We start from the raw sequence: 27,419 nt of genomic DNA, 5'->3' as shown, positions 1-27,419 counted from the left end.
AGCACTGCGCATGCGGGACATGGCGGCCTTGGCGCCCTGAGAGTCGTGGGTCACCCTGCTCTGCTCCGGTCTGCAGACCGGGGGATCGGGGGCAGCGGTGTGTTCGTCCCAGCCCGGTCTAGTCAGCTGCGGCTCCGAGCAGACCGCGAGTGCCGTTCGTGCTCGGCTGGCCCCGGGAACGGCGTGTTGGGGGCGGCGACGACCCGAGCCGACCCGGGGAAAAGGCGGGAGAGCTCGCGGGAGGCGAGGGCGAGGGGCGGCCGGCGGGGCAGCATGAATCAGCAGCCGCCGGCGCGGAAGCTGCCCAGCCTGCTCGTGGACCCGGCTGAGGAGACAGTGCGCCGCCGGTGCCGAGACCCCATCAACGTGGAGGGCCTGCTGGTGAGTCCCGCCGGGTCGGGCTCGGCTCGGCTGCGGGCCGCCCCCCGCGGACTGAGCGCCGCCTGCACCAGGAGCTCCCCTGGGCGGGGCCCGTGCCTGCTCCTCGGTCCCCTCTGCTCTTGCACTGCCCGTTCTGTCGTGTACGTTCGTTTCAACTCTTGCCGCCTTTCAACACGCCCTGTCCAAGCGTGGTGTCAGCCTTCTCGGTCTCTCCCTGGGGGCCACGGAGCAGTGCTGGAGAAAAGTCGCTCCACTTGCCTATCTCCACGCTCCCTCGGTGTATCCCTGCACGCTCTCGTTGTTCTCTTCGGCCTCCTCTCCCAGTCCCTTGATTAACTGCAGCCACGTAAAAGCTTGTCCACACCTCCCACTTCCCACCCTACCCCACGTTCATTCAGCTGGGGCGCCCTTCCAGCAAAAGGTTCATTTCCTCTATTCTAACTCGAAGACTAGATGCCAGACAGTCTCCTTGGTTCTCAGGGTCGCTGCCGGTTCTCAGAAATCCAGCATTTTCCATTTCTCCCTGTGTTTTCAGCTTTTCTGCTGGTTTCTTCCCATATCTAGTCAGTTTGCCCAGCCCCCATAGGGACTGGGTGCTTAACAATAATGACATTATCTTATTGAATTCCTCCCAGCTGCCCCAAGAGATTACTATTCTTGTTTCACAATTGCCAGAGGAGGCCTGGAGGTGTTAAGTGGCCCGCCCATGGTTAGATAGTACTAGAAAAGCTTGGATTTAACTTCACAGTGTCTGATTCCAGGTGATAAATTCTTGACTGCTTAAATGGCATCCTAAATCCATTCCCGACTTAAAAGATCCCTCCCATAATTCTATATGTCTTTCCATCTACTGCAGGGGTCAGGAACCTATGGCTTGCGAGCCAGATGTGGCTCTTTTGATGGCTGCATCTGGGTCGCAGACAAATCTTTAATTAAAAAATAATAATAGCCCTGGCCGGTTGGCTCAGCGGTAGAGCATCGGCGGCCTAGCGTGCGGAGGACCCGGGTTCGATTCCCGGCCAGGGCACACAGGAGAAGCGCCCATTTGCTTCTCCACCCCTCCGCCGCGCTTTCCTCTCTGTCTCTCTCTTCTCCTCCCGCAGCCAAGGCTCCATTGGAGCAAAGATGGCCCGGGCGCTGGGGATGGCTCCTTGGCCTCTGCCCCAGGCGCTAGAGTGGCTCTGGTCGCAACATGGCGACGCCCAGGATGGGCAGAGCATCGCCCCCTGGTGGGCAGAGCGTCGCCCCTGGTGGGCGTGCCGGGTGGATCCCGGTCGGGCGCATGCGGGAGTCTGTCTGACTGTCTCTCCCTGTTTCCAGCTTCAGAAAAAATGAAAAGAAAAAAAAATAAATAATAGTAATAACGTTAAAAATATAAAACATTCTCGCCTGACCTGTGGTGGCGCAGTGGGTATATCGTCGACCTGGGATGCTGAGGTCGCGGGTTCTAAACCCTGGGCTTGCCCGGTCAAGGCACATATGGGAGTTGATGCTTCCTGCTCCTCCCCACTTTCTCTCTCTCTCTCACTCTCTCTCCTTTCTAAAATGAATAAATAAATTTTTTAAAAAATTTTATTTTTTTTTTAAATATAAAACATTCTCATGTATTACAATCCATGCATTTCCTACTGCTCATGTTCATGGTGCGGGTGGCTGGAGCCAATCACAGCTGTCCTCCGGGACAACACCAAATTTTTATTGGATAATGCATAAGTAAGGTACGCAGTTGGTTGTGTGGCCCTCACAGAATTACATTTTAAAATATGTGGCGTTCATGGCTCTCTCAGCCAAAGAGGTTCCCGACCCCTGATCTACTGTATCTCCTCTTCCCCTTCACAGCCAAACTTTTTTAAAAACTTGTTTGCATTCACTATGTCAGCTTGCTTACCTCTCATTAACTTAGCCCACTGGCCCAGGGACCTAGCAGTGTTTTGCTCCAGGTTTCTATAGTTTTGATGTGATAGACCACTTGCTTCTGTTGGAAACTCACCACTGAATAGCTTCTCTAACAGCACACACCCTTGGTGCTCCATCTACTTACTCATCTGGCTTCTGCCTGTGCTCCTTTGCAAACTCCTTTTCCCATTCCTCACATGTTGGTGTTATTCAGGACTCTCTTCTGCCTTTTATACACGTTCTTCATGGGGATGTCATTCACCACCCTTCTCATGACTTCTGTTACCTATATTGGTGGTCTTCACCTTTGAGAATATGGTAAAAGCTCTGAGCTAGCACTATAGAAAAACCACTCATATCAGAAGATACACACCTCTCTTGAAGTCTTAGATGTCCTTATCCACTGTTAGTTTCAGTGACCCTGTTATAACTACTCCAAAATCGATAAATCCAACTCGGAACTTTGCAGCTATCTCCTAGATATCTCTGTTTAGATTTGAAACTGATATATTCAAAAGTGAAGTCATTATCTTCTTGCCTAAGGAAGCAATAACACTGCTGTCTCCTATCTTAATACCTGGTAACATACCCTCCATATTGCCCAAGCTCCTACTCTAAGCATCATCTTTGCCTTTCCCCTTTTCCAAACTGACCCCTGCCATCTTCCCAATTTAATGAAAATTAATCACCAATACTTGCCACTTTTAACCATCATCTGTTTTTCAGATTTTTGCCATGTCTTCCTAAACATTTTTCCTGTTTCTGGTTTTGCCCCAACTTTCCTATATATTTCCATACTAGAAAGCCCGGCAGTCATACGAAATGACCGCTGTTCTAGATATTATAAATTGTAATTAAAATGATTTGTGCAAAGGTGTCTGCTAATTCAAACTGAATTACCCAGGGCAGGCGGCGAGGACACCCCTTTGCTTAGTGCCCCACGGGGTTTCCCCCTTCTACTTGCTTGAGTGCAATGAAGGAAACCACTGGCGGTACATTTCTTAAGAGCCACCGCTAGCTCAATAAATAAAGGTGATTTAAATAATAATAAAATGTTAATTCACATGTCAAAGATCTCTTTGTACACAACATTTCTTGTGTAGATCTTTCCATCATTTTTAAGCTCGCCTTCCAGAGGACCATCAATTATTTTTAATTTTACGTCTGTTCTTTCTCGGTTTGAAACTGTTTTAATCCTTTTTGCGTTTCGGTCAGCATTACTCTGTCGTTTTTTTGCATTTCTCTCCTGCCTTTGTTCAAGGGACTCATTTTGTTGAGACAGGCTTTTTTGTCTTGCATCTGAGGCAAGCCTTGTTTTTCTATGCTCATCAGTCTCATTTTGCCGAGAAAGACGCATTTGCTCTGCAACTGAAGCAAGCCTTGTCTTTCTCTGCTCAGTGGTTTCTTTTTGTCAAGAAAGCCGTTTTTGTGCAACTTTAGCTCCCTTTCTCTCCTCTTCAGTGCTGTATTTTCTAGGAGGCATTCTTAAAAGAAATTACGTTAAGACGTAGTTTTTATGTAAAACAGATGATTGCCAATGCAAACAAATGTTCACCTTCCCCCTGACCCGCTCAATTTGCGTTCAGCTGTGGCAACTTCACCCCATTGGCTAGTACAGTTACACAAGCAACCAATAAGCTATCGGCGACAAACAGACACTTAAGCCTCATATAATAAAGATTCTTTGAACCCTTGCATGTATACATTCCTCCTTCAAAGAAAGCCCCCCACACCCTCTTAACACATTTTTCTTTGTAATGTCTTGTGGTTCTATAAGTATAGGTTTATAGGTCACTTGTCTGAACCTTTTCCTGACCTCTCAATACTAGGTTAGCACAACTCCTGTTATGCTCCCAAAGCACCCTGTGCTTACTTGCTACCTTTTTGAAATGTGTGGCTCCTAGGTCCCTGAGTGTAATGACTATCTATGTCATTGTTACCTTTCCAGCACATTTGGTGCCTTCTCACAAAAAGATTTGGTGACAAGTCATTGACTAATGAAGTAGGTATTCTGTAAGTGGTAAATGTTTGAACGTTTGAGTGTTTATTTTCCTCCCTATAAAATGGTGATTTGGACACCTATGTTGGTGCTATTAATTGGCCAATGATTGGAAGTATTTAGTAACAAATACATAGAAGTATATTGCTCTGCAGAGGTTAGTTATGTGCCTGGCTGGGTGTTTAATATTCTCTGGGTAAATGGCTTGAGAACTGAAATTTTAAGAAGGGAGAAAATAGTGTTGTTGGAGGTAGAACTTAGTCTGCGCATTGGAAAATAAAGAAAATTTAAATGAATGAGGAGAGTACAGTCTCCTTGGAGAAAGATATATTTCATATCTTTTAATAATATCCCCTTAAAAGGGATATTATTCCCCCAAACAGGTCATCAGTACAAAGAAAAATATGTATAGAGACATTTTTAGCCAAATTAGAGGGCAGTGCTTAAGAGTTTAGCTCCTAACACTCACCTTTTATTTTTTGTTTCTTCTTTGAGATCTGAAATTTAGAACTATAGGTCTTTAGACGAGAGACTTAGAGCTACTAGTAGTAAAGTACCTTGGAATGTGCCGGCTTGTTTACCGGAGGTACTGATTCCTAGAGAGTTGTGTGCACTCGAGAGCATCCTTAGTGATTTTCAGCGTGGTGGCCTGTGCCTCCATTCATTTTCCACATAAGACACTCACAGGCTGCGTGATAACCCCGAATAAATGAGAGGCTTTGAGGAGTGAAAGGGAGAACTTCTTAGGTAGTCCAGTCTTGAGGTTGGACTACTACTGGGCTCTCCCTTGGCATCCCCTCTGGGAACTACCTGAAAGTAACCTCTCAGAGAGACTTTCTTAAAAGAGTGGGAACATTAATGGTGCCCCCCACAGTGGTAGTTGCGGAGACTAGAGGTAGCAACATCTAGGATGGCCCCTGGACTGGTTAGTCCCATAGAAAGTTGAGGGAGCATTCCTCTGAGGACTATCTCCTAAAGATCCTGCATAGGTCACAAATGAGTGTCCTGCACAGGGACCACTCGGAAAAGGCTCCCGTTGGCATAACCTGGGACAGTTTGAGCCTCAGAATAATGGATTTTATACTCATAAAAATAAAATAAGAATCCAGGCTACTCAAGCGTAGTTAAGTCCAGATCCTCCCAGACAGTTCCTCCAGAGCTGCGGACCTGTGAAACTAGAACCAGTACCTGACCCGCACACCGGCATCCGGCGTGCATTACTGGGACAGATGTAGGGTAACTGCTCTAGACACTCCTGTTCATAGTGGACAGTGGGAGTCACAGTTACTCTGAAATCCAGCCGAGTGAATGTTGGGAATTTCTTGATGAAACTCAAGGCCTGGGAATAAGTCTCCATCCTTCCTGCTCTGCCCTCTGAGCCCTCATTTTCACTGTGAGCATTCCTTTTTTTTTTTTTTTTTTTTTTAATGAAAAGTAATGTCTGGTTGTAGCTGAGAAGCCTTTTCAGCCTGCTTCCTGTCAGTACAATTCTGGGTGTCTATTTTCATTTGAACTGGTTCTGTCCTTTTTAGACCAATCTGACAGTGTTCTTGCTGTCAGAAACGGGCTTAGATCCGAGGGTCTGTGCGGCTTGCCCTTAAACCCTTTGAAGGACCTTTTGTGTGACAGCAGTACTGGAGGTACTTCCTATCTTTGATCTCTCCTGGGTGTTAAGCAAAAGTTGTGTAGTCGTGCCCTCACCTTCATCTTTATTTATTTGTTAAAACTTTTTGATTGACTTTAGAGAGAGAGGAAAGGGGGAGAGAGAGAGAAACATCAATTTGTTGTCCCACTTATTCATGCCATCATTGGTTGATTCTTGTATGTGCCCTGACTGGGGATTGAACCCACAGCTTGTTTGTATCAGGACAATGGTCTGACCAGCTGAGCAGTCTGCTGAGGCCCTCACCTTTAGACTGGTCTTCAGGCAGCACCTCAGATTCGTCTTTCTCAGGAGTTCTTAATTAATGTTTAGCTCCCGGAGAAGCTGAGAATTTTTAAAGCCGCGGGTCCTGGCTCCTCCTTTATGTCTAGCAGTTCTTTCCTCTGCGTTTTCAGGGAGCCACCAGGACAGCCCAGGCGTGGGACTCGATTGCCCAGCCAGGCCATGGTCCTCCTCTCCGCTCCACAGAGCTGCAGTGGGCAGTGTCACCGCCGATTGTGCTGTCCCCGCGTGCCCGGGGCCCCTCTCCCGGCTCTCACAGCGGCTCCTCCCCGCCCCCTGGCCCCTCGCTGGCTGAGTGTCCTCAGTGTCAGCTGTCTGCTCACAGTCTGCTTCAAGATGCCGAGTCCTGAGAAGACACTGTGACCGTATGGAGTGCCCTGAGCTCCACACTGTATTCTTTAGGGGTCTGCAGTTGACCCGCAAGTGATTTGGGGTCGAGGAGGGGAAGGGGAACATGTGTGTGTATATAGAGAAATGCATGATAAAGCCAGTGTCGAAAAAAATAAACTTTTGGGTGATTTGGTGAAAGGGATGTATGTGGCAATTCTTAGTGCTATTTCTGCATCTTTTCTGAAGGCTAAGATTGTTTCAGAATAAACAGAAAATGTGTATCCCTGAGGAGCCTCGATGGGAGCCCCTTCTACCACACCTTCTGTCCCCATTCTCTCGTCTATAGGAGGACCACCTTACAAGGGCCCCTCCAGGGCATGTGACCCTGTCAGCCTTTCTGGGCGAGGGGCATGGCTGTGATCCGAGGGGCCAAGTGCAGAGTGGCATTTCATTTACTCTTTTCTTTTTTTTTTTTTTTGTATTTTTCTTAAGTTGGAAACGGAGAGGCAGTCAGACAGACTCCCTCCACCTGGCATGCCCACCAGGGGGCGATGCTCTGCCCATCTGGGGAGTTGCTCTGTTGCAACCAGAGCCATTCTAGCACCTGAGGCAGAGGCCACAGAGCCATCCTCAGCGCCCAGGCCAACTTTGCTCCAGTGGAGCCTTGGCTGCAGGAGGGGAAGAGAGAGACAGAGAGGAAGGAGAGAGGGAGGGGTGGAGAAGCAGATGGGCGCTTCTCCTGTGTGCCCTGGCTGGAATCGAACCCAGGACTTCTGCACGCCAGGCCGACACTCTACCACTGAGCCAACCAGCCAGGGCTCATTTACTCTTTTAAATAGCTCACTGACTTTTTTTTTTTTTTTTTTTTGTATTTTTCTGAAGCCGGAAATGGGGAGAGACAGTCAGACAGACTCCCGCATGCGCCCAACCGGGATCCACCCGGCACACCCACCAGGGGTGACGCTCTGCCCCTCTGGGGCGTCGCTCTGTTGCGACCAGAGCCACTCAAGCGCCTGGGGCAGAGGCCAAGGAGCCATCCCCAGCGCCCGGGCCATCTTTGCTCCAATGGAGCCTCGCTGCGGGAGGGGAAGAGAGAGACAGAGAGGAAGGAGGGGGGGAGGGGTGGAGAAGCAGATGGGCGCTTCTCCTGTGTGCCCTGGCCAGGAATCGAACCCGGGACTTCTGCACGCCAGGCCGACGCTCTACCACTGAGCCAACCGGCCAGGGCCGCTCACTGACTTTTATGCTGAGCCTAAAGCCACTTCGGAAGGAGAGGTCTTGTCTAGCCCCCCTGGTCCCTGTCTTGCTCCTGGGCTCCCTATTGATGCCGTCCACCCGAGTTCCAGGGCTGGGGGTCCTGCCAGGACTGTCGGGCGGGGTCTCCAGATGATGTTGTATTAGAATGGAGCCTGACGCTTCCTCTCCTGTGAGCCTCACTAGTGGTGTGCCCGAGGGATGTCTGCACCCTGTCTGTGCGTTTGCACTGTTCCCCTGTGTACTCGCTGTTCCCCAGCGCTATTTATCTGTCAAGTCATCTATGACAGGGCGCTATTGCAGCCTCCGTTGGCAAGTTTAACAAATCTTGAACACGTGCCTGGATGTGCCAGGCACTACTCTGATTCAAAATGCAAAACAGTAATACGCAGTTGTGTAAGATTTTATAATTAACAAAATTTCTTATTTAATCTTCACATCAGCTTGGAAAATGGGCAGTAAAGTTAGATCACTACAGTGTGTTACAGATACAGGTCAGGATCTCCCAGTATCTAAGAAATTGGTAATTCTAGTCCCTAAGCCAACAACTATTTTCAATATAAGGAAGATGAATGTGTCATTATTTGGAGATACTTTGGAAATCTCCAGAATAACAGACCTATAGGATTTATACAGAGTGCGTGTCTGCCCCTGAGGGACCAGGATGCTTTGTGATTCCTCCAAGATAGAGTTTTCCATTTCAAAGGAAAAGAGTGAGTGGGAGCTGTTGGAGTATTTCCTACAGATCCCGTTCATGTTATATGGCCTGGTTGAGTACTCGAATATGTGGGGCGCATATGGTGAAGCGCCCTATTCTGAAACATTTGGAACTGTGCACGTAGGCCTTGGCCTTGCTGCTCTAATTTAATTAAAAACAAGTCTGTTTGCAGCGAGGCATCTGTCATCTTGTTAACCTATAACCTGTTAACCCATTCTGCAGTGTATTCTCAGGACTGTACTAACAGTAAAGTTTATTCTATCTAACCTTATGATAATTAAAGTAGTATGCTATAGATATACAAGTAACAGATTATGGACTGATGGAAAACCCAAACAGACCTTAATATATATGACAATTTAGGGCATTTGTGTGTTTTAAATCATTGAAGTTGGACTTTAATAGGACTGCCCATGAAGGTTTCACGGGGGAAACCATGTTTGTAAGTCACTGTTGTCATCACTGTTTAAGAAAGCTCGCCAGGCATGGCCCCTGCCCTCAACCTTCCCAACCTTATTTTGCACACCCCAGCAGGCCTGTGTTTTCCTTTAAATTCTAACAAGTAAATTAATTTTACAGCAGATTCTATTTCAATGGAATAATTCCATATCAAATTATCGTCATAGACAATTTGGAAATCCCAGTGCCAAGGATTTGTAACACTGAGAAAGAAACAGGGAGCCTCTAAGCTGCCCACTTGGTCTTCAGGCTCCCCCACCCCCAGTCTTCTTGCCATATTTCTCTTGTACATACACATTCCTAAGCCGTGAGCTTGAATATGTCATTCTTGTTCAGAAATCTGGTGAGTTTCCACTGGTTATGACAAAGTCTACACTTCATAGCGTGACTTGCATGGTCCTCTATGTTGTGCCTGGTTGTAGCATGCCCTTCAAGGCTCAGCGGGGGGTCCCCTTCCCCTGAATCCTATGAGTCCCTCTTGGACATCCACAGTAGTCCTATTGATCCTTCTCATAGAGCACCCTGCAATTTGCATACCCCTATTTTGCTACAGCCAGTTTGGGGGACAGTTTTTTTCACTTAGACAAGACCTTAATCTGATTGACCACAGTCTGTGGAGACACAACATCATTATACTTCATTCAAAGCATGAGGCTAATTTGGGTTTCTGTTTACATGACTTTATCTAAAGGTTTTATTTTAAAAAAAAACAATTTCTAAACATACTGCAAATGTTGCTACCAGTTTATGTAAACTCTCCAACCTCTGAACAGCTGATAAAATGGTGAAGTGTTGGTAGCAGAGCTACTACTGATTTCCTTGTGGTCGGGGATTTGAAGGAGCCTTTTACTGATCTGAATACCAAAGTTTCTAGCTGTGTAGCCTGCATCATTTTCCATCATGAGAAGTGCTGCACTTTTTTGCATTAACTAATGAGAATGCATGGCTACTCTGAAAGGTTGTGAACAAATTTTGGGGAGCGACTTACACTTAAATAACAAGAGGTAAGCATTTATTAATTTAGACGTATCTTACACGTCTGCTGAGCCTTCCAGAGTCAGGGACAGTGTCCTAATCATTTTTGTTTCTTTTTTACCTTCAGTGTCTGATGTAGTTAACAAATTCATGTCTTTTCAGTATATATTTTCATATTCATATTTTCTCTCTCCCTCACCATTCCTCCCCCCTTTCTCTCTTTAACTACTTAAGAAATGTAAATCTATGATATTGTCACATGTGATTACTGTTAGAGTAGATATAATTTGGAAGGACTGGTTTTCTCATACCCAAATTATTACCGCAGAGTGAAAAAAAACCTGTATGTTATCCAGTAAAATGCTGTTTGTGTGCATTGTTATTATTAAATTACTAAGTTAAATTTGTTTCTTCTTTCCAGCCATCAAAAATAAGGATTAATTTAGAAGATAATGTACAATATGTGTCCATGAGAAGTAAGTTGACTCTTAAATAGGTTTTATAGTTTGAACTTCCTGTGATTTAAATGATTTATTTCATCAACTATCATGTTATAGGCATTTAATAAATATCTGTTCTTTATAAAAGGACTAACACTATAGGAAATGTATTCTTAGCTTATAAGACCATGACTTGTTAGTAATCTAGTGTAATTAAATGTATGCTTTTTAAAGTTAGAATTTCTCATTTGTAATCTTCCAGGGTTTATTGTAGAATGATGTCTTTCTTCTACTTGTAATTAAAAAATAATTTCTTTTTGGCCCTGGCCAGTTGGTTCAGTGGTAGAGCATCAGCCCCACGTGTGGTTGTCCCAGGTTCAATTCCCGATAAGGGCGCACAGGAGAAATGCCCATCTGCTTCTCCACCCTTCTCCCTCTTCTTCCTCTCTATCTCTCTCTTCCCTTCCTGCAGCCAAGGCTCCATTGGAGCAATGTTGGCCCAGGCACTGAGGACGGCTTCCACCTCAGGCACTAGAATGGCTCCCGCTGCAACGGAGCATCACCCCAGATGGGAAGAGCATCACTCTGTGGTGGGCGTGCCGGGTGGATCCCGGTCAGGTTCATGCAGTCTGTCTGACTGCCTCCCGCTTCTCACTTCAGAAAAATACAAAATAAAATAAAAAATTTTTTAATCCTGTTTAATCTCACGTATAGGAATGGTCTGCACAAAGAATACACTGACATTATAAAATATGCACTTTTGTTGGAATAACCACCAGTGGTCTTTAGACAGAATGACATTGCCTAGTTTCTGGATAAGGGCGTTACTGATGAAAGATTATGACACTTTCTTTTGAAGCATACCGTGTGACATGCTCTGGAAGTAGAAAAATAGAAAAATTATAAACTCAAACTAGAAAAACAACTACATTATTTGTAAATTGATCTCCTCTGCACAACAAACCGCAGAACTTTATTTTAGTACCAGATTAGGAAGGACAGGCAGAGTGACTGACAGTCCTCCGTTCTGGTGGCCCCACATTGTGCAGTTTACCTAAAGGAAAGAATTAAAGATGCAAATAAAAACGTAGCTACAAGGAGAGTTGTTAAAGTACTGTGCAAAATCGTGAAGTTGTAGACAATCTGAATTTCCAGTATTGGGGTAAGCGAACTTTCCGTGCGGTTATATATTGTGCAGTCATTAATAGAAAATACCTCTTCCAGCTTTATTGAGAAATAGTTAACATACATCGCATATAAGTTTAAAGTGGGCAGCATGATGGTTTGATTTGTGATATTGTGAAGTGTTTACCACAGTAGGTGTAGTTAACATTGGTCATCTTATATAGATAAAATTAAAAGAAAAGGAAGAAAATGTCTCCTTGTGGTAAGAGCTCTGGGATCTGCCCTCCAAACCACTTTCTCATGGCTGAGTCCCACAGCAGCGGCAGCCATGGTTGCCATGGTTACCACAGTCACCGTGCCACACGTCACTCCTCGCAGAAATATGCATTGTTGACAAGTCAGCGTAGTCACACTAGTGAGTTAAAATTAATAAGTCCCTGTGTCTGGTCTTAGAGACTGGAAACACATTGACACATACACGTATGTACATGTGTGGAGGGGCAGGCAGAATGTGTAGGAAAACTCAAAAATATACTAGGCGGGTAAGTGAGGGAATTAGGAGATTTCCCCCCTTCATTTGCTTATCTGATAATACAAGGTAGTGAATATTGTAAAAAAAAAATAGATATTCCTTAAGGTATATCATAATTGTCCTAATACTACAATTTTTGAGCTCTTTCAAAAACTTCATCAGACAGGGTTACATTATGACGTGTAGAAATATTTGGAATGTTCACAAAAAATGCCAAGTCTCTGCCTTTGCTTTATAAGGAATTCCTTATTCTGAAAATCACACGATGAGAAAATTAATTATAAAATCATTTCTAATTTCATTCCTTAGAGTGGTGTGGATACAGGTGCGGACTCACCACTCTGAGCAGGTGCAGCAGGCCTCTAAAAGGGCACATGCTCAGTGGAAATAGGTGCACGGTCTGAATACTCCTGTTAGTCCAAAGCCTTGGTTTACCTGGGCCAGGCTAGTTTTTATCCAGTTTGAGAAATCTGTTTCATAAAGATTAGCTCTGATTTGGTCAGTGTGTAGAATTTCTATGGGTGTCTGTACTTGCTGGTCAAGAGGAAAGAAATGATTTTTTTTTAATGAGCTGAAAAAGAAATGCTATTTCCCATTTTACAAATGGGTTTATTTTCCCCAGAAACGCTGAAAGTGAAGAGACCTCGCTTTGATGTGTCACTGGTTTATTTAACTCGGAAATTTATGGATCTTGTCAGAAATGCTCCTGGAGGGATCCTTGACTTAAACAAGGTTGCAACAAAACTGGGCGTTCGGAAACGAAGAGTGTATGACATCACCAACGTCCTGGACGGGATCGAACTGGTGGAAAAGAAATCTAAGAACCACATTCGATGGATGTGAGTTGGCGTTGACCTTTTCGTGGCTTTTTTCCCTTCTCACTAAGTGACAATACCGTGCTTAAACTGGATGTTAGCAGTGTTTTAACAATAGAAAATGAAATATGATGTGACTTGTTAGAAAAGGATCCTATAAAATTTGTTTACATTGCCCCACTAAGTACATAAATGTTTTTTCCTACTGAAGAATCATAGACGGTAGGGTAGCATGGATAAGTTAAGTAAAATGTGATTCATTTTAAGACATTCACTTTTCAAAGTATTTCCTCAATGCCAATTGGTTATTAATATCAGGGAAATCAGTTAAGGTTATAAAACAGAGTTTCCTTCATAGCAGTGTAATGCACACCTACAGGCCTCCTGCCCACGAGTGTGATGCACATAGCCTATGGATCCCACTTAGAAACTCATGGCCCTGAATGGAAAATGTTAGTTTTATTGTCTAAAAGACAATTGCTGAAGACTTAACACGTGACTAGGAAGGATCACATGGAAGGGCGAGGACCTTACGATGCAGGTGTAGAAGTGTGTGCATGTATCGTGTGTATGCACATAGTAGGACGCTGTACTTGGAATTGGAAAGCAGTTTGGATACAGTTGCAAACATACGGGAAGCAACAGTTGCACCATATAAATACACAGAGACCTTTCAGGCAAATAAGCTACTAACAAAGATCAAAATTCCTTATCTAAGGAATAACTTAGTTATTAGAAGAAAGCAGTGTAAAAGGAGGTGTTTTTTCAATAGTACGGAAATGTAGATTGAATTCTAATTTGAATGTTTATCAAATAACAACACTTGAGGGGTTAATACCAGATTGTAGTCTGAATCACTACTGGGAATCATTTGAAAACCAGCAAGCAGAAGAGAGTGGGCACAGTCCTTTCTGTCTTTAATTTTGTGAACATTAAAGAAAAAAATGAATATCAGTTGTTACTCAGATCATACATATATTGGATTAGACAGTGACAACTAATGAAAATAAATCTCTTAAGAACAATGAATACAATCATTCTATTCAGATAGAGCCAATAGGATACACACAGTATGGAAGAATGCAAACTCAGAGTTTTAGCAGAAGAACTGCCATTTAGCCAGTACTCCTTGTTCTTCATATGTAGAAACTAAAGGACTAAAAGATTCTAGCTTTCAGAAGTCATGCTGTACGGACCAGCGCTGGCTTAAGCTGAGTATTATCTACTCTCAGTTTACTGATCATTTTATGAAGCTTTACCTATTACTTCATTAAGCTTTCCCTACTCTATTAATTTCCGAGGGTTACGGTGTGTTTGTGTTTTTTACGTCCCTGTGTAAGGGACTAGAAATGCATACAAAACCCAGTTCATGTGCTGGAAGAAGGGTGATCTAGATTAACAGGAGGGCAGAGGGAAAGTTGGAGTAGTGTCTGTCTGTCCTAGTGGGTGACTCCTGACACAGACATTTGGGGAGGTTCCAGAAACCTACCCTGCACGAGTCAGTCGTCACCTAGGTGTTGTTGATGGTGATCTTTTTCTTCCCTTCTTCTGCAGAGGATCTGACCTCAGCGACTTTGGAGCCATGCCCCAGCAGAAGAGGCTGCAGGAGGAGCTTTCTGACTTGTCTGCCATGGAAGATGCCCTGGATGAGTTGATCAAGGACTGTGCTCAGCAGCTGTTCGAGCTAACGGATGACAAGGAAAATGAGAGATATCCTTTCACTCTGTTCCTCTTTAAAACTTGCTCCTTCCAGAGCAGAGTACTGTAAAGGAATGAGCTTGAGGACTTAAGTAATATATTCAAGAAACAAAATGAGACCTGTAGAAGTTAAGGTAAGAAAGCCTAGTCCTATAGCCTCAGACATGCCCAGATAACACATTGTCACCTCCAGCTTTGTGGTGTGGCATCTGTCCATCTAGACCAAAGTCATGCAGGACAGACCAAGGCAGATATTTGCATTTAACATTAAACTAGTGTAGCATTCTTGTTCGTTTTCAGAGCCTGGATTACTACAGTAAAGGTGGTGAAGTATTTGTTGGCTTTGGTGAGATTCCTATTTTCCCTAATTTGTTAATGAAATTTTATTTCTAAAACAATGAATGGCTGTTGAGATGACCCTTCCAAGTGCTCCTCTCGGCCACAGAGCCTGGTACAGTGATGTCAGGATGCTCTCAGCTTGGTGTTCTGGGCCAGACTTGTCTCTGCAGCTGGTCGGGGTTTCCTGGGCCATGTGCTGTTCGGTTGTCCCTGCAGCGTGTTTGGGAGGCGTCACTGATTCAGAGCTGTTCCCTGCTTCCAATGTACATAAACACCATGTCAGTCTGCACTCCTATTCTAAGAGTTATTAAAAGGAAAATAAATGCACCCTGGCCAGTTGGCTCAGTGATAGAGCGTTGGTCTGGCGTGCAGGAATCCCGGGTTTGATTCCCGGCCAAGGCACATAGGAGAAGCGCTCATCTGCTTCTCCACCCCTCCCCCTCTCCTTCCTCTCTGTCTCTCTCTTCCCCTTCCGCAGCCAAGGCTCCATTGGAGCAAAGTTGGCCCGGGCGCTGGGGATGGCTCTGTGGCCTCTGCCTCAGGCGCTAGAATGGCCCTGGTTATGACAGAGCGATGCCCCAGATGGGCAGAGCATCACCTCCTGGTGGGTGTGCCAGGTGGATCCCCGTTTCCAATTTCAGAAAAATACCAAAAAAAAAAAAAAAAAAAGGAAAATAAATGCTAATTACTACAATCAGCCAGAAGGTCTGTGAAGTGAAAAAGAATGCTGGGGTAACCCAGTAAAACAGGTAATTGGTGTAATTTTAGGCAACACAATAAGTGCAAAAATTCAGGTTATGAATTGGGCAAGAATTTTGAATGAGAAATCCTATGAGTAGGTAGTAATCCTGAAAAAAGTGTATTGTCTAAGTTAGTTCTACTTACAGATTTTTTTTTCACCTTGTACTTTAGGGGGTCTCACCAGAACTCTGAATATTTTCGCCACAGGTGCTCATAGTGAAACTGAGCAGTGAACAAGGCATCAGGTTGAATGGGTAGATTTAATACCTTTATGAGTTGTGTTTGTTAGGAATTCAGACTTTACTGATATTTTTCTCCAAAAATTACCATCATAATCAAAATAGTACAGTTTAAAGGAACGTTTTGAATTGAGTTGTAAATATTGTAAAACACTATAAAATCTTAAGAATTAATTGTTCGTGAAATAAGAATTATGTATGAAAATGTTTTTACCAACTGTCCTCTTTAATTGTTTACATCCCATAAGAACTAAAGCTGTTCTAACATTACACTTGTATTCCTGTTTTGCAAGAGCTACGTACGCTGTCTCCCCAAAGAGCAGACCTGTGCTTAGAGATCCTTGACTGGTCTGTACATTAGCATATGTGACGTACCAAGACATTCACAGCATCCAAGCCTTCCACGAGCAGATTGTTATTGCGGTCAAAGCACCAGCGGAAACCAGACTGGACGTGCCAGCTCCCAGAGAAGTAGGTAGCCCTTCGTTTTTAGGGTCTAAAGTGAGAGGTGGGCCACCTGCCGAGGGTGTGCTCTACCGCAGTCTCTGAGTTATAACCCTTCCGTGTGCACCCAGCTGCATACCTGGTACTGCTCAAGGCACTGGACACATCTCAGCTGGTTTTAAATAACAAGTGAAGTAGTCATGATTATGATCCTCTTAAAGATGAGGAACCTGAAGTAATAGAAAGATGAATTAACTCCCTCAGAGTCTCAGTAAAAACCAGTCAGAATTCAACCCCAGATAGTTTGGCTTCAGAGTTGGTTCTTGACCATTGCACTGGAATGCCTCTTAGAGAAATCACCAAGAAACTGGTCGCAGTCTTGAAGTTCCAGAAGGAAGATCTGGTGTCAGCCAGGGCTCTAAAGAATTAACTCACCAACCAAACTTGGAACAGATGGGTGAATAAGCTCGCACTGAGTTATACTCTAGCAATGAAAAGTACAGTTGTTCTGTGAGTGAAAATAGTGTTCTCATCGGGCTGGCCACTGCTCGGCACACTCTTCCCTTGGAGGCCGCTAGTGTAGACAGGTAGTGTCACGAGGAGGTGGTTGGTGGGGTGGAGTCAGCCAAGGACTACAGCCATTCCTGGGACGGCCCGTCAGTTCTGAGACCCGTCGCGCTCATAGTGATGGGCTGGTTGCTGCAGGGTTTTCCTCCCTCATCATGAAGAGTGTTTCCACGACCCACCTCCCCCTTGTCCCAACAGACCACCGTCCAAGTCAGAGCCTGTGGTCCACTTGGCGGTGTCTTATAAACCGGTCAAGGAGCGGCCTGCTTCTACCCCAGTCACATTCAAACCGTGACTTTTTGGTGGTTTCCTAGTTGATTTGGATTTAGAGATATTCTAAGTATCCCAAGTAACATTTAATTTGAGTCATGTCACAGGTATTTAAACTTTTTTTTTTAGTAACTAACCACTAAGCTTTTAACACACCCTCACTTTGGGGCTCAGTAGTGCATACTACCTGAGCACTGGGTCTGGGGTTTTTCCCAACGCAGTGAGCTGCTTCAGGCTGTGATTGCCGGCCTTGCTGAGCCTTTTGGCCATGCCCAAGACTCTTCATAGGGTCCCATTTAGAAACCAGTGCCCCTAAGCTCTCTGGGCAGCCCTTCTTGGCAAGGGGGAAAGTAAGGAGAGCTGAAAGACGGGAGCACATGTATTCAGTGCAATCTGATTCCACAGAGACCTGCAGTCTAGTGCTGGGGTGGACAGGCTGGTCTTCGGGTCAGATCCAGTCTGCTGGGGTTTTGTAAATAATTCTGTTGGGACACAGCCATCTGCTCATTTGTTTGATATTGGCTCTGGCTGCTGCTCTCTGATGGCAGAGTTGTGTAGTTGTGACAGATGGTATGGCCTTGAAGCCAAAAGTATTTCTTTTCTCGCTCATTACAGAAGACATTTGCCAACCCATGATTTTGTCAAATAAGAAGTCCTTAGCTGGCCACTAGTTTGAGCAGTGTATCAGTTTCTTGTACTGTTTAGGAACATCTGTTGAGTTGTACAGTGTACACCATTCAAACCAGACCTGGCCTGGCACCTAGAGGCTAAACAGATGTTCTCCAGCCCACCTGTCAGGGACCAGGAAGCTGTAGAGAGGGTGACACATGAGGTCATGAGACTTTGGTGTGCTGCACCTCACTGAACTCTGTTCCCAGGTGATGGGAGGTGTGCAGTGGAGTAGCAGCACTGACCGTGGTACCCAGCCCAGCCACCCCACAGAAGGGAGGAAACAGGCTGTCACAGTCTACCCGCTCTCAGTCAGAACAACAGAGGAATCCTTTATAATTAGAACTATTCCTTAAGAATTTAGCATAGCCTGACCTGTGGTGGCACAGCGGATAAAGTGTTGACCTGGAATGCTGAGGTTGCCGGTTCGAAACCCCAGGCTTGCCCGGTCAAGGCACATATGAAAAGCAACTACTGCGAGTTGATACTTCCCACTTTTCTCCCTTTCTTGCGTTTTTTCTAAAATCAACAAATCTTTTTTTTTTTTTAAACAGGGACAGAGAGAGAGTTAGAGAGAGGGATAGACAGGGACAGACAGACAGGAACAGAGAGAGATGAGAAGCATCAATCATCAGTTTTTCATTGCAACACCTTAGTTGTTCATTGATAGCTTTCTCATATGTGCCTTGACCGCGGGCCTTCAGCAGACAGAGTAACCCCTTGCTCGAGCCAGCGACCTTGGATCTAAGCTAGTGAGCTTTTGCTCAAACCAGATGAGCCCACGCTAAAGCTGGCGACCTCTGGGTCTCGAACCTGGATCCTCTGCATCCCAGTCCAATGCTGTATCCACTGCGCCACCTCCTGGTCAGGCTAAAATAAACAAATCTTTAAAAAAATAACAGCATAATTCTCAGTAGAAGCTCCCAATTTCCAGAGAGCTCATGGAGTTTAGTGTTTTAAATTACATGAGGTACACTTTGTCTTGGTCTCATTCTCTTTTTATATTTTTTTAAATTTTTTGTTTTAATTTTATTTTTATTCTCTTTTTCAAGTGGATGAAGAATGGCCCTTTTAGTTACCTCTTCAGGGGTTCAGACACCTGAACACACCCTTATCATTTGAGACTTCATGGGATTTTCAGTTTCTTTGTCATCAAAACAGTGATTTTTGATGCTCACATGCAGATTCCTTGACGGCGTTGGTCACCTTCCAAGAAGAAGGTGGGCTCTGAAACCATTGTTCTGTGACCAAGGAGCAGTTTTGTGTTTTTTTTTGTTTGTTTGTTTTGTATTTTTTTGAGGTTGGAAACAGGGAGGCAGTCAGACAGACTTCCGCATGTGCCTGACTGGGATCCACTCGGCATGCCCACCAGGGGGCGATGCTCTGCCCATCTAGGGCGTTGCTCTGTTGCAACCAGAGCCATTCTAGTGCCTGAGGCAGAGGCCATAGAGCCATCCCCAGCGCCTGGGCCATCTTTGCTCCAATGGAGCCTTAGCTGCAGGAGGGGAAGAGAGAGACAGAGAGGAAGGAGAAAGGGAGGGGTGGAAAGCAGATGGGCACCTCTCCTGTGTGCCCTGGCCAGGAATTGAACCCGGGACTCCTGCACGCCAGGCCAACGCTCTACCACTGAGTCAACCGGCCAGGGCCCCAAGGAGCAGTTTTTAACAATAGGAATTGCCAGTGGGTTTAAAGGGACTAAAACTAAGTACATTATTTTTCTCAAATATATGATAGAAAGGAAACTTCAGATTTATATTTCCAGGAATATCCCTTGAAACTTTGTAGTTTTAGTAAGTGAAAAAAGCTGTGGTTACTGAACTCGCGTTCATGCTGCTGTTTGACATGTCTTTTTCTAGGACTCTATCACGGTACATATACGGAGCACCAAAGGTCCCATTGACGTCTATCTGTGTGAAGTGGAACAGGCTCGCTCAAGCACTAAGGTGTCTCAAGGTGTAGGGACCTCGTCATTTAAAAGCAAACCCCCAGAAAACCCTGATAAAGGTAAACACACAGACTTTGTGATGTTGGAAAATTTAAGATTCTAGTGATTTTTAAATTATATAATAGTATTTTTTTTTTAATTTATTGGGATGACATTGGTCAATAAAATTATATAGGTTTCTGAAGGAAAAAAATCGAAGAAGATACAAGGAAGTGGAAGCATATACCATGTTCATAGATGGGAGGAATTAACATCATTAAAATGTCCATACTATCCAAAGCAATCTGTAGATTCAATTCAATTTCTATTAAGGTACCAATGATGTATTTCACAGAACTAGAACAAATATTCCAAACATTTATACGGAACCACAGAAGACTCTGAATAGCCACAACAATCTTGAGAAAGAACAAAGTTGGAAGATTCACACTACCTGATATCAAACAATACTGCAAGGCCATAGTAATCAAAACAGCATGGTACTCACATAAAAACAGACAGAGTTCAAGGGAACAGAATAGAGAGCTCAGAAATAAACCAAGGCCTTCATGATCAATTAATATTTGACAAAGGAGGCAAGAACATACAATGGAAGATAGTGCATTTAATAAATGGTGTTAGGCCTGACCTGTGGTGGCGCAGTGGGATAAAGCGTCGACCTGGAACACTGAGGTCGCCGGTTCGAAACCTTGGGCTTGCCTGGTCAAGGCACATATGGGAGTTGATGCTTCCTGCTCCTCCCCCTTCTCTCTCTCTCTGTCTCTCTCACTCCTCTCTCTCTAAAAAATCAATAAATAATTTTAATAAAATAAAATAAATGGTATTGGAGAAATTGGACAGATACCTACAAAAATGAAATTAGACCACCTTCTTACACCATATACAACTGGGTTCGGGAACCTTCTTAGTTGAGAGAGCCATGAACGCCACTGCCTGCCGTTTAGAATGCCGGGTGCTTAAAACAAACAAACAAAAACTCAGTATAACATTCTATGGATTTTTTTCCCACATCAATAGATGTTACCCAAAAGCAAAGTGATTAATTCACTTTCTTTATGCCTAAATTTTTAGAAAGATTTATTAAGGTATCCATGGTGACCTGTCCATGGTAAATGCTCACTGCCAAATAAACATCTAAATAAAAGTGCCTTTGTCCCTGCATGCCACAATTCTACCTCTGAGCTGGCAGGCCGAGCAAGTCAGACACAAGAGGTTGGGAGGTCCCCACCTATAATGGGGTAAAGGCCCTTCCAGAAGACAGGCCTGTTTCTCAGAGCAGAGAGGGGCTGAGAGCCTGGCTCTGACTTTAGAGGGCCCAGGCGCTGTTCGGAGATTGCGTGCATTATTCCACCAGCCCCTGCGGCAGCCTGTCGAATGAGACAGTGAGAGGGAGATGGCCTCTCTTCCTGCAGTGCCCCTCCCCTTTCTTCCTAACATAAAGACTGCAGTTTTGTCTGGACACAAGGCTGCTGCAATAAAGATTACATTCCTCAGATTCCTTGTTGCCCAGTGGGGAAGGTGACACATTCTGTCCAAAGGTCTGTAAGCTAATGTGTTGTGTGTGACTTCCAGAAAGTGTCCTTTAAAGAGAAGCAGAGAACCACACTGTGCTTTTTACTCCTTCCTGCTAGCTGGAAATCAGATCTAGTGGCTGGAGCTTGGCAGCCACATTGGGCTGTGAGGTGAAAGCTTCCCACTGAACATTGCAGAAACCACGAGACCAGGGGTCAGGAACCTTTTTGGCTGAGAGAGTCATGAACGCCACATATTTTAAAATGTAATTCCGTGAGAGCCATACAATATGTTCAGCACTAAATACAAGTAAATGTGTGCATTTTATGTAAGACCAACACTTTTAAAGTACAATAAGTCTCTGAATTCTTTTTAATAACCTTGTTATGCTGTTGCTAACCAATGATGAATAAAGTACTTCTTACCATTAATGTGACTTCTGATGCTGCATGGATTTGCTGATGGCTTTGTAGTCTGGTTGATACATGGTAAGGTTAAGCTTCATGCAGGAGTTAAGACTTCCATCCGTTAAACGTGATCATAGTTTGGTCTTAACGTTCTTTAGATGTGAGAAAAACTCACATGCATACGTAGAGCCAAACATTGTCAGTACAGCAATACTCATATGCTGCAGTGTGTGGTATGTGACGGGAAGCGCGTTCCAAGTTTTGACAATCAGCTGGTCCACGGGTTAAAGTTTTTTCATTTCTCCCCACTTGTGTTTGCTCGCCAACTCTGCTTGCTGTCGTGCAAGTCTTTCCAAATCATCATTCGGTGACTTGAACTTATTCACCCACATGTCTGAGGCCTTCAGGTCAGCAGCTTGTAGCTCAAAATCTCTGACGGAGACACCGGGGATGTAACTCAGGTCGGCGCTAAACACTGCACACTCATGTGGATGGGTGATGAACTTAAAAAGACAAGTGCACTCACAAAATTCTCCAAAATGTGCTTTGAATGACTGCAGGAGATTAGATGTGAAGCCCGTGAGCTGCTGGAGGTCAAGGTGTTGAGCAGGGTCACTTGCTGTGCATGCATCTTTAAACTCTCCCAGTTTTTCAAAGTTAAACGACCCGTTTCAATGTCGGCCATGAAGAGTTCCAGCTTGTTTTCAAATGCAAACACTACTTGTTGAAAGGATAAGACTGTATTTCCAATGCCTTGCATTTTCACATTGAGCTGGTTCAGATGTTCAGTCATGTCCACAAGATAGTAGAACTTCAGGAGCCATTCAGTGTTAGCTAACTCAGGATGCTCGACATTTTTCATTTCAAGAAAAGTCTGGATTTCGCTCAGACAAGCCCCAAAATGGCTGAGCACCTTCCCTCTTGACAACCAACACACATTGCTGTGCAGAAGCAGACCCGGATAATTATTCCCAACTTCATCCAGCAGTGTTTTTTAAACTGGCAATCATTTAAAGCTCGGGCAACAATAAAGTTGACCACCCGAATGACCAGCGACATCACCTCACCAAGCTGCTCGCCGCACATCAGAGCACAAAGTGCCTCCTGATGTAGGATGCAGTGAAAACTTAGGATGGGTCTCTTTTCATGTTCATGAAGAAGCACTACACATCCTCTGTTTTTCCCCACCATGCACGGAGCACCATCAGTACACACCGAAATAAGTTTATCCATCAGTAGATTTTTTTTCTTTAGCAAACTCAGTGAAAGACTTGAATAAATCCTCCCCTCTTGTTGTCTCTTTCATAGGCAAAACAGTAAGACTTTCCTTGTGCAGTGTGTCACCAACAGCATACCTTGCAATCACGCTGAAATGGGATAAATGGCTTACATCTGTTGACTCATCCAAAGCGAGAGAAAAGAATGGTGCTGCATTTACGTCCTTCACTTGTGTTGCCTCAGTTTGATTTGCCATCATGATGGTACGATCTTGAACAGTTCTTGCCCACAGAGACATGTCTTTTATTCATTTGATTATCTTGTCTTTATCCGAAAAGTCGTCAAAAAGTTCATTGGCAACATCAAGCATGAATGTTTTGGCATACTCCTCTGTGAATGGCTTTTCATTTCTCACAATTGCTAAAGCACCAGCAAAACTAGCTGAATTCCAGTCACCTTGTTGAGTCCAAACATGGAGTTGCTGCTGACTAGCTTGCACTCTGCACAGTAGCTCCTGACATGCTTTCTTCCTGCTCTCTCCCGCTGGATATTTCAATGCAAATGTAGTATGGCGTGTGTCGAAGTGCTTCTTTATAGTTGACCGTTTTATCGATGCAATTTTATCATTGCATATTAGACACACTGCAGAACCTGCTCTCTCCACAAAGGCGAATTCCTCTGTCCATTCCTGCTGAAAAGTACGATACTCTTCATCTTTTTTTCTTTTAGCCATCTTCTTCGTCAAAAGGGTTTCTGCAATTAGCTAGCTGACTACTTGATTAAAAAGAGCAAAGTTTACTTCCTGACCTCACAACGACCTGTGTACATTATGCATTATCCAATAAAAGTTTGGTGTTATCCCAGAGGACAGCTGTGATTGGCTCCAGCCACCGGCAACCATGAACATGAGTGGTAGGAAATGAATGGATTGTAATACATGAGAATGTTTTATATATATTTTTTTTTTGTACTTTTCTGAAGCTGGAAACGGGGCGAGACAGTCAGACAGACTCCTACATGCGCCCGACTGGGATCCACCGGCACACCCAGCAGGGGGCAATGCTCTGCCCCTCCGGGGCGTCGCTCCGTTGCGACCAGAGCCACTCCAGCACCTAGGGCAGAGGCCAAGGAGCCATCCCCAGCGCCTGGGCCATCTTTGCTCTAATGGAGCCCGCTGCGGGAGGGGAACAGAGAGACAGAGAGGAAGGAGAGGGGAAGGGGTGGAGAAGCAGATGGGTGCTTCTTCTGTGTGCCCTGGCCGGGAATCGAACCCGGGACTTCTGCATGCCAGGCTGACACTCTACCACTGAGACAACCGGCCAGGGCTGAGAATGTTTTATATTTTTAACTTTTTTTTTTTTTTTTTTTTTACAGAGAGAGAGTCAGAGAGAGGGATAGACAGGGACAGACAGACAGGAACAGAGAGATGAGAAGCATCAATCATTTTTTCGTTGCGCATTGCAACACCTTAATTGTTCATTGATTGCTTTCTCATACATGCCTTGACCGTGGGCCTTCAGCAGACTGAGTAACCCCTTGCTGGAGCCAGCGACCTTGGGCTCAAGCTGGTGAGCTTTTGCTCAAACCAGATGAGCCTGTGCTCAAGCTGGTGACCTCAGGGTCTCGAACCTGGGTCTTCCGCATCCCAGTCCAACCTATCCACTGCGCCACCACCCGATCAGGCAACATTTTTTTTTTATTAAAGATTTGTCTGCGAGCCAGATTCAGCCGTCAAAAGAGCCACATCTGGCTCATGAGCCATAAGTTCCCAAATCCTGATATATAAGGATAAACTCAAAATGTATTAAAGACTTAAATATTAGACCCAAAAAATTATAAAAACCTTAGAAGAAAACATAGACAGGAAAATCTCAGATATTTCTCATAGCAATATTTTTTTTTTGGTATATTTCCTTGGACAAGGGAACAAGTGAAAAGAATGAGACCGCATCGAACTAAAAAACTTGCATAGTACAGGAAACCGAGAAACTGAGAAGAGAGCCCCCTTACTGGGAGAGCGTATTCACCAGTGGTACGTCTGACAAGAGGTTAATATCCAGCATTTCCAAAGAACTTACAAAACTCCACACCCAAAAAAATCCAATTTAAAAATGGGCAAAGGACCTGAATATATATATATAATAGTTTTATAAATGTGTTGTGGCCTTGAGATAGTTTTACTCTTCCTGGCCACAAAAACATGAGTTTAGAAATTACAAGGTAGTTCTTAATATATCAATAGTTTAGAATATTTCAAACAACTTTGTAGTTCAATTCCATTTGGTTTTGATCCGAGTGAGAACCCGAGAGTCTCATTTGGCCCCTGGTGGTGCCAGCTGGCGGAGGTCTAAGTCTCTCCATCCCCACCAGGTGCTTGCAGGCACCTGTTTGAGTTCCAGTTTGTGGGGACTTAAAACTTTAGCCTTGTGCCATTAACATAAGAATGTGGTTCTTGACCAGGGTTCTGTATTTTTTTAAGCAGTTGCATTGTATATTCTGGAACCTGGTTGCCCTTTAAACCCTCACTAAGGAGAATTTCTTTCGTGTTTATTTTTCAGAAGAAAGCCCTCCACAGCAAAATGAAGACTTGCTTGAAGTGAGCAATTGAGAGGGTTTGGGAATCTGTGTGCTGATTGTTTGTGGGACATGGCGTGTGGGCAGTTACACATCGCGTTCAGTTCTCAGAGCAGTAATCAGCCGGGAGGTCCCCCGTTCTCAGTCACCAGCAGCGTCACGGACAGTGGTGGTGTCTGAGTCATTCGCTGCTTGGATTATTGGTTATCATGGTTTCTACATTCGAAAGCAACTCTCCGCGTAATTCACTGCTTTTTGTTGATGAAACAGATACCTGCCCACTGAAGTAGCTGCATCACAGAGTGTCACTGAACAGACAGCCAGGTCTGAAATGGACAGTCCTTTATGGACGCTGCCCCTTCCTTAAAGAATCACGTTTCATTACCATGGAAATCGTTGCCTTACAGAGTTCACATCTGCGATGAGGTGCTGTGGGTCGGGTGGGCACACATGCATCCATGGTGGTGTCTACATGTCTGTGCTGTTTATATTACGTGTGTCTAAGCGACTCTTTATTGTATAGCCAGAACAATGTGTATATGGAAGTTAACAGACAAGTTCCCTAATTTCTGTGGCCTCTAACTTATTAGAGAATCCTTTGAAGGAGGGTTAGAGTTTTTTTTCAAACTTCTACATGTAGAAGTGTCATGAATATGCTATACATTTAAAGTTCATGGGTTTAATTGAAGAGTCTCAGTATGATTCCCAGTGCTAGAGTTGGATTTCAAGCTACCTGCAGTTTTTGTGTCTGAGCAGACTGGTGGCATGCCCCAAGCCTTCAGGGACAAGTGCAGAAATGCCATCAGGTAGTGGCTTAATTGAATGTAAGACACTAATTCAGTATGGTGACAAGCGGAAACTGTTTACCTTGTTGCCAGCAGATTCTGTGATGTGTTTTGTGTGCAGCCCTGCTCTTCCATCACAGGGGTCACTTAGGAGTTGGCTGTGCCCTGCCCTCTCTCCAGCCTCAGCCCCCGGTTCCAAGTACCTGGCTAAGTCTACCTCACTGGGTGAGTCACTTCCCACGCTGTGCCTCGGCCACTCAGTACTTTACCATTAGACTGTGAGCTAGCTCCTTTGGGACTCTGTCTTAATCATGGTTACACCAGAGCCTTGCACCGTGTCGGCACATAGAAAGTGCTCCATAAACGTCTGAACCAATCAGTGAGCGAGTGAGTGAATTGTAAAATTAGACTAATGATATCCAGCTTGTCTACCATTTAGGATTCTTGTGAGTGTCGTTCAGATTGATATTTCCTATGTCTCTTGCTTTCCAAGAAAATTTTGAAGCAACTTGAAATTAAGATCATGTATGAAAAGAATTTTAAAAGGAATCAAGTCAAAATATTGGAAACTAACACTGAGAGCTCAGGATTTCCACACTTCTGCGCGCCAACCGCCGTGGGCCGGCCTTCCCTCCACGGCACCCAGCCACCGACCCCGGAGTCCTTGCCCTTCCTCTGCAGGCCCGGGACTGCGATGGAGCCCTCATCCAGGACGTGACGGTCGGCCGGGACCTGAGGCAGGACTGTGTATACACAGATCGCGGCTCAGTGAGGAGACCTGAGGCCTGCAGAGTAGAATGGGCAGCTGTCAGTTTATGTGTGGTGGCCAAACCAGGCGTGGTGAGATTATCTGAGGATGCATAGGAGGAGGAGAGGCCTGCAAGCACCTGCTTTTAGGGGAAAGAAGAAAAAGCCTTTCCTGAGAAGGAATCGTGGGGGGAGGGAGATAAAGAAGGTAGTCCCCCCAAAACCAACAAAGGAAGCATGGCTTGGAGGTGAGGGGCCTGTTTTTGAGTGGCAGTTCCTTACTTGTGAAATGTGACTCGTTCTACTTTGCAGACTGTTCTGAGGGTAAAGGAGATCATGTGAACAGAAGTTCTCTGTAACCATAGACGTGTTATATAAAGGAGCATTTCCTGTTA

At 44.7% G+C, this 27,419-nt stretch overlaps 1 protein-coding gene across 2 annotated transcripts; it reads left to right on the top strand.

The window, feature by feature from the left end:
• Window positions 1–27,419, top strand: E2F6 (E2F transcription factor 6). 2 transcript variants are annotated; one of them, XM_066236201.1, is made up of 7 exons: window positions 1–381; window positions 10,379–10,433; window positions 12,677–12,893; window positions 14,424–14,581; window positions 16,245–16,357; window positions 19,693–19,840; window positions 25,480–27,419. In XM_066236201.1, the coding sequence occupies exons 1-7, from the start codon at window positions 274–276 to the stop codon at window positions 25,524–25,526; spliced, it is 846 nt and encodes a 281-aa protein (XP_066092298.1). In that variant the 5' UTR covers window positions 1–273; the 3' UTR covers window positions 25,527–27,419. The 2 variants fall into 2 exon arrangements, with proteins under 2 accessions (XP_066092298.1, XP_066092296.1); XM_066236199.1 differs by having other exon boundaries at window positions 25,477–27,419.

Source organism: Saccopteryx bilineata, chromosome 6, assembly GCF_036850765.1.
Source record: "Saccopteryx bilineata isolate mSacBil1 chromosome 6, mSacBil1_pri_phased_curated, whole genome shotgun sequence".
Classification (NCBI taxonomy): domain Eukaryota; kingdom Metazoa; phylum Chordata; class Mammalia; order Chiroptera; family Emballonuridae; genus Saccopteryx; species Saccopteryx bilineata.
Note: the sequence above shows the minus strand (reverse complement) of the source record. Positions and strands in the feature narration are given on the sequence as shown.

Coding starts and splice junctions, on each gene's coding strand:
- E2F6 (XM_066236199.1), top strand. CDS start 274: ATGAATCAGCAGCCGCCGGCGCGGAAGCTGCCCAGCCTGCTCGTGGAC. Junction 382..10,378: donor TCAACGTGGAGGGCCTGCTG/GTGAGTCCCGCC, acceptor TCTTCTTTCCAG/CCATCAAAAATAAGGATTAA. Junction 19,841..25,476: donor CCCAGAAAACCCTGATAAAG/GTAAACACACAG, acceptor TTTATTTTTCAG/AAGAAAGCCCTCCACAGCAA.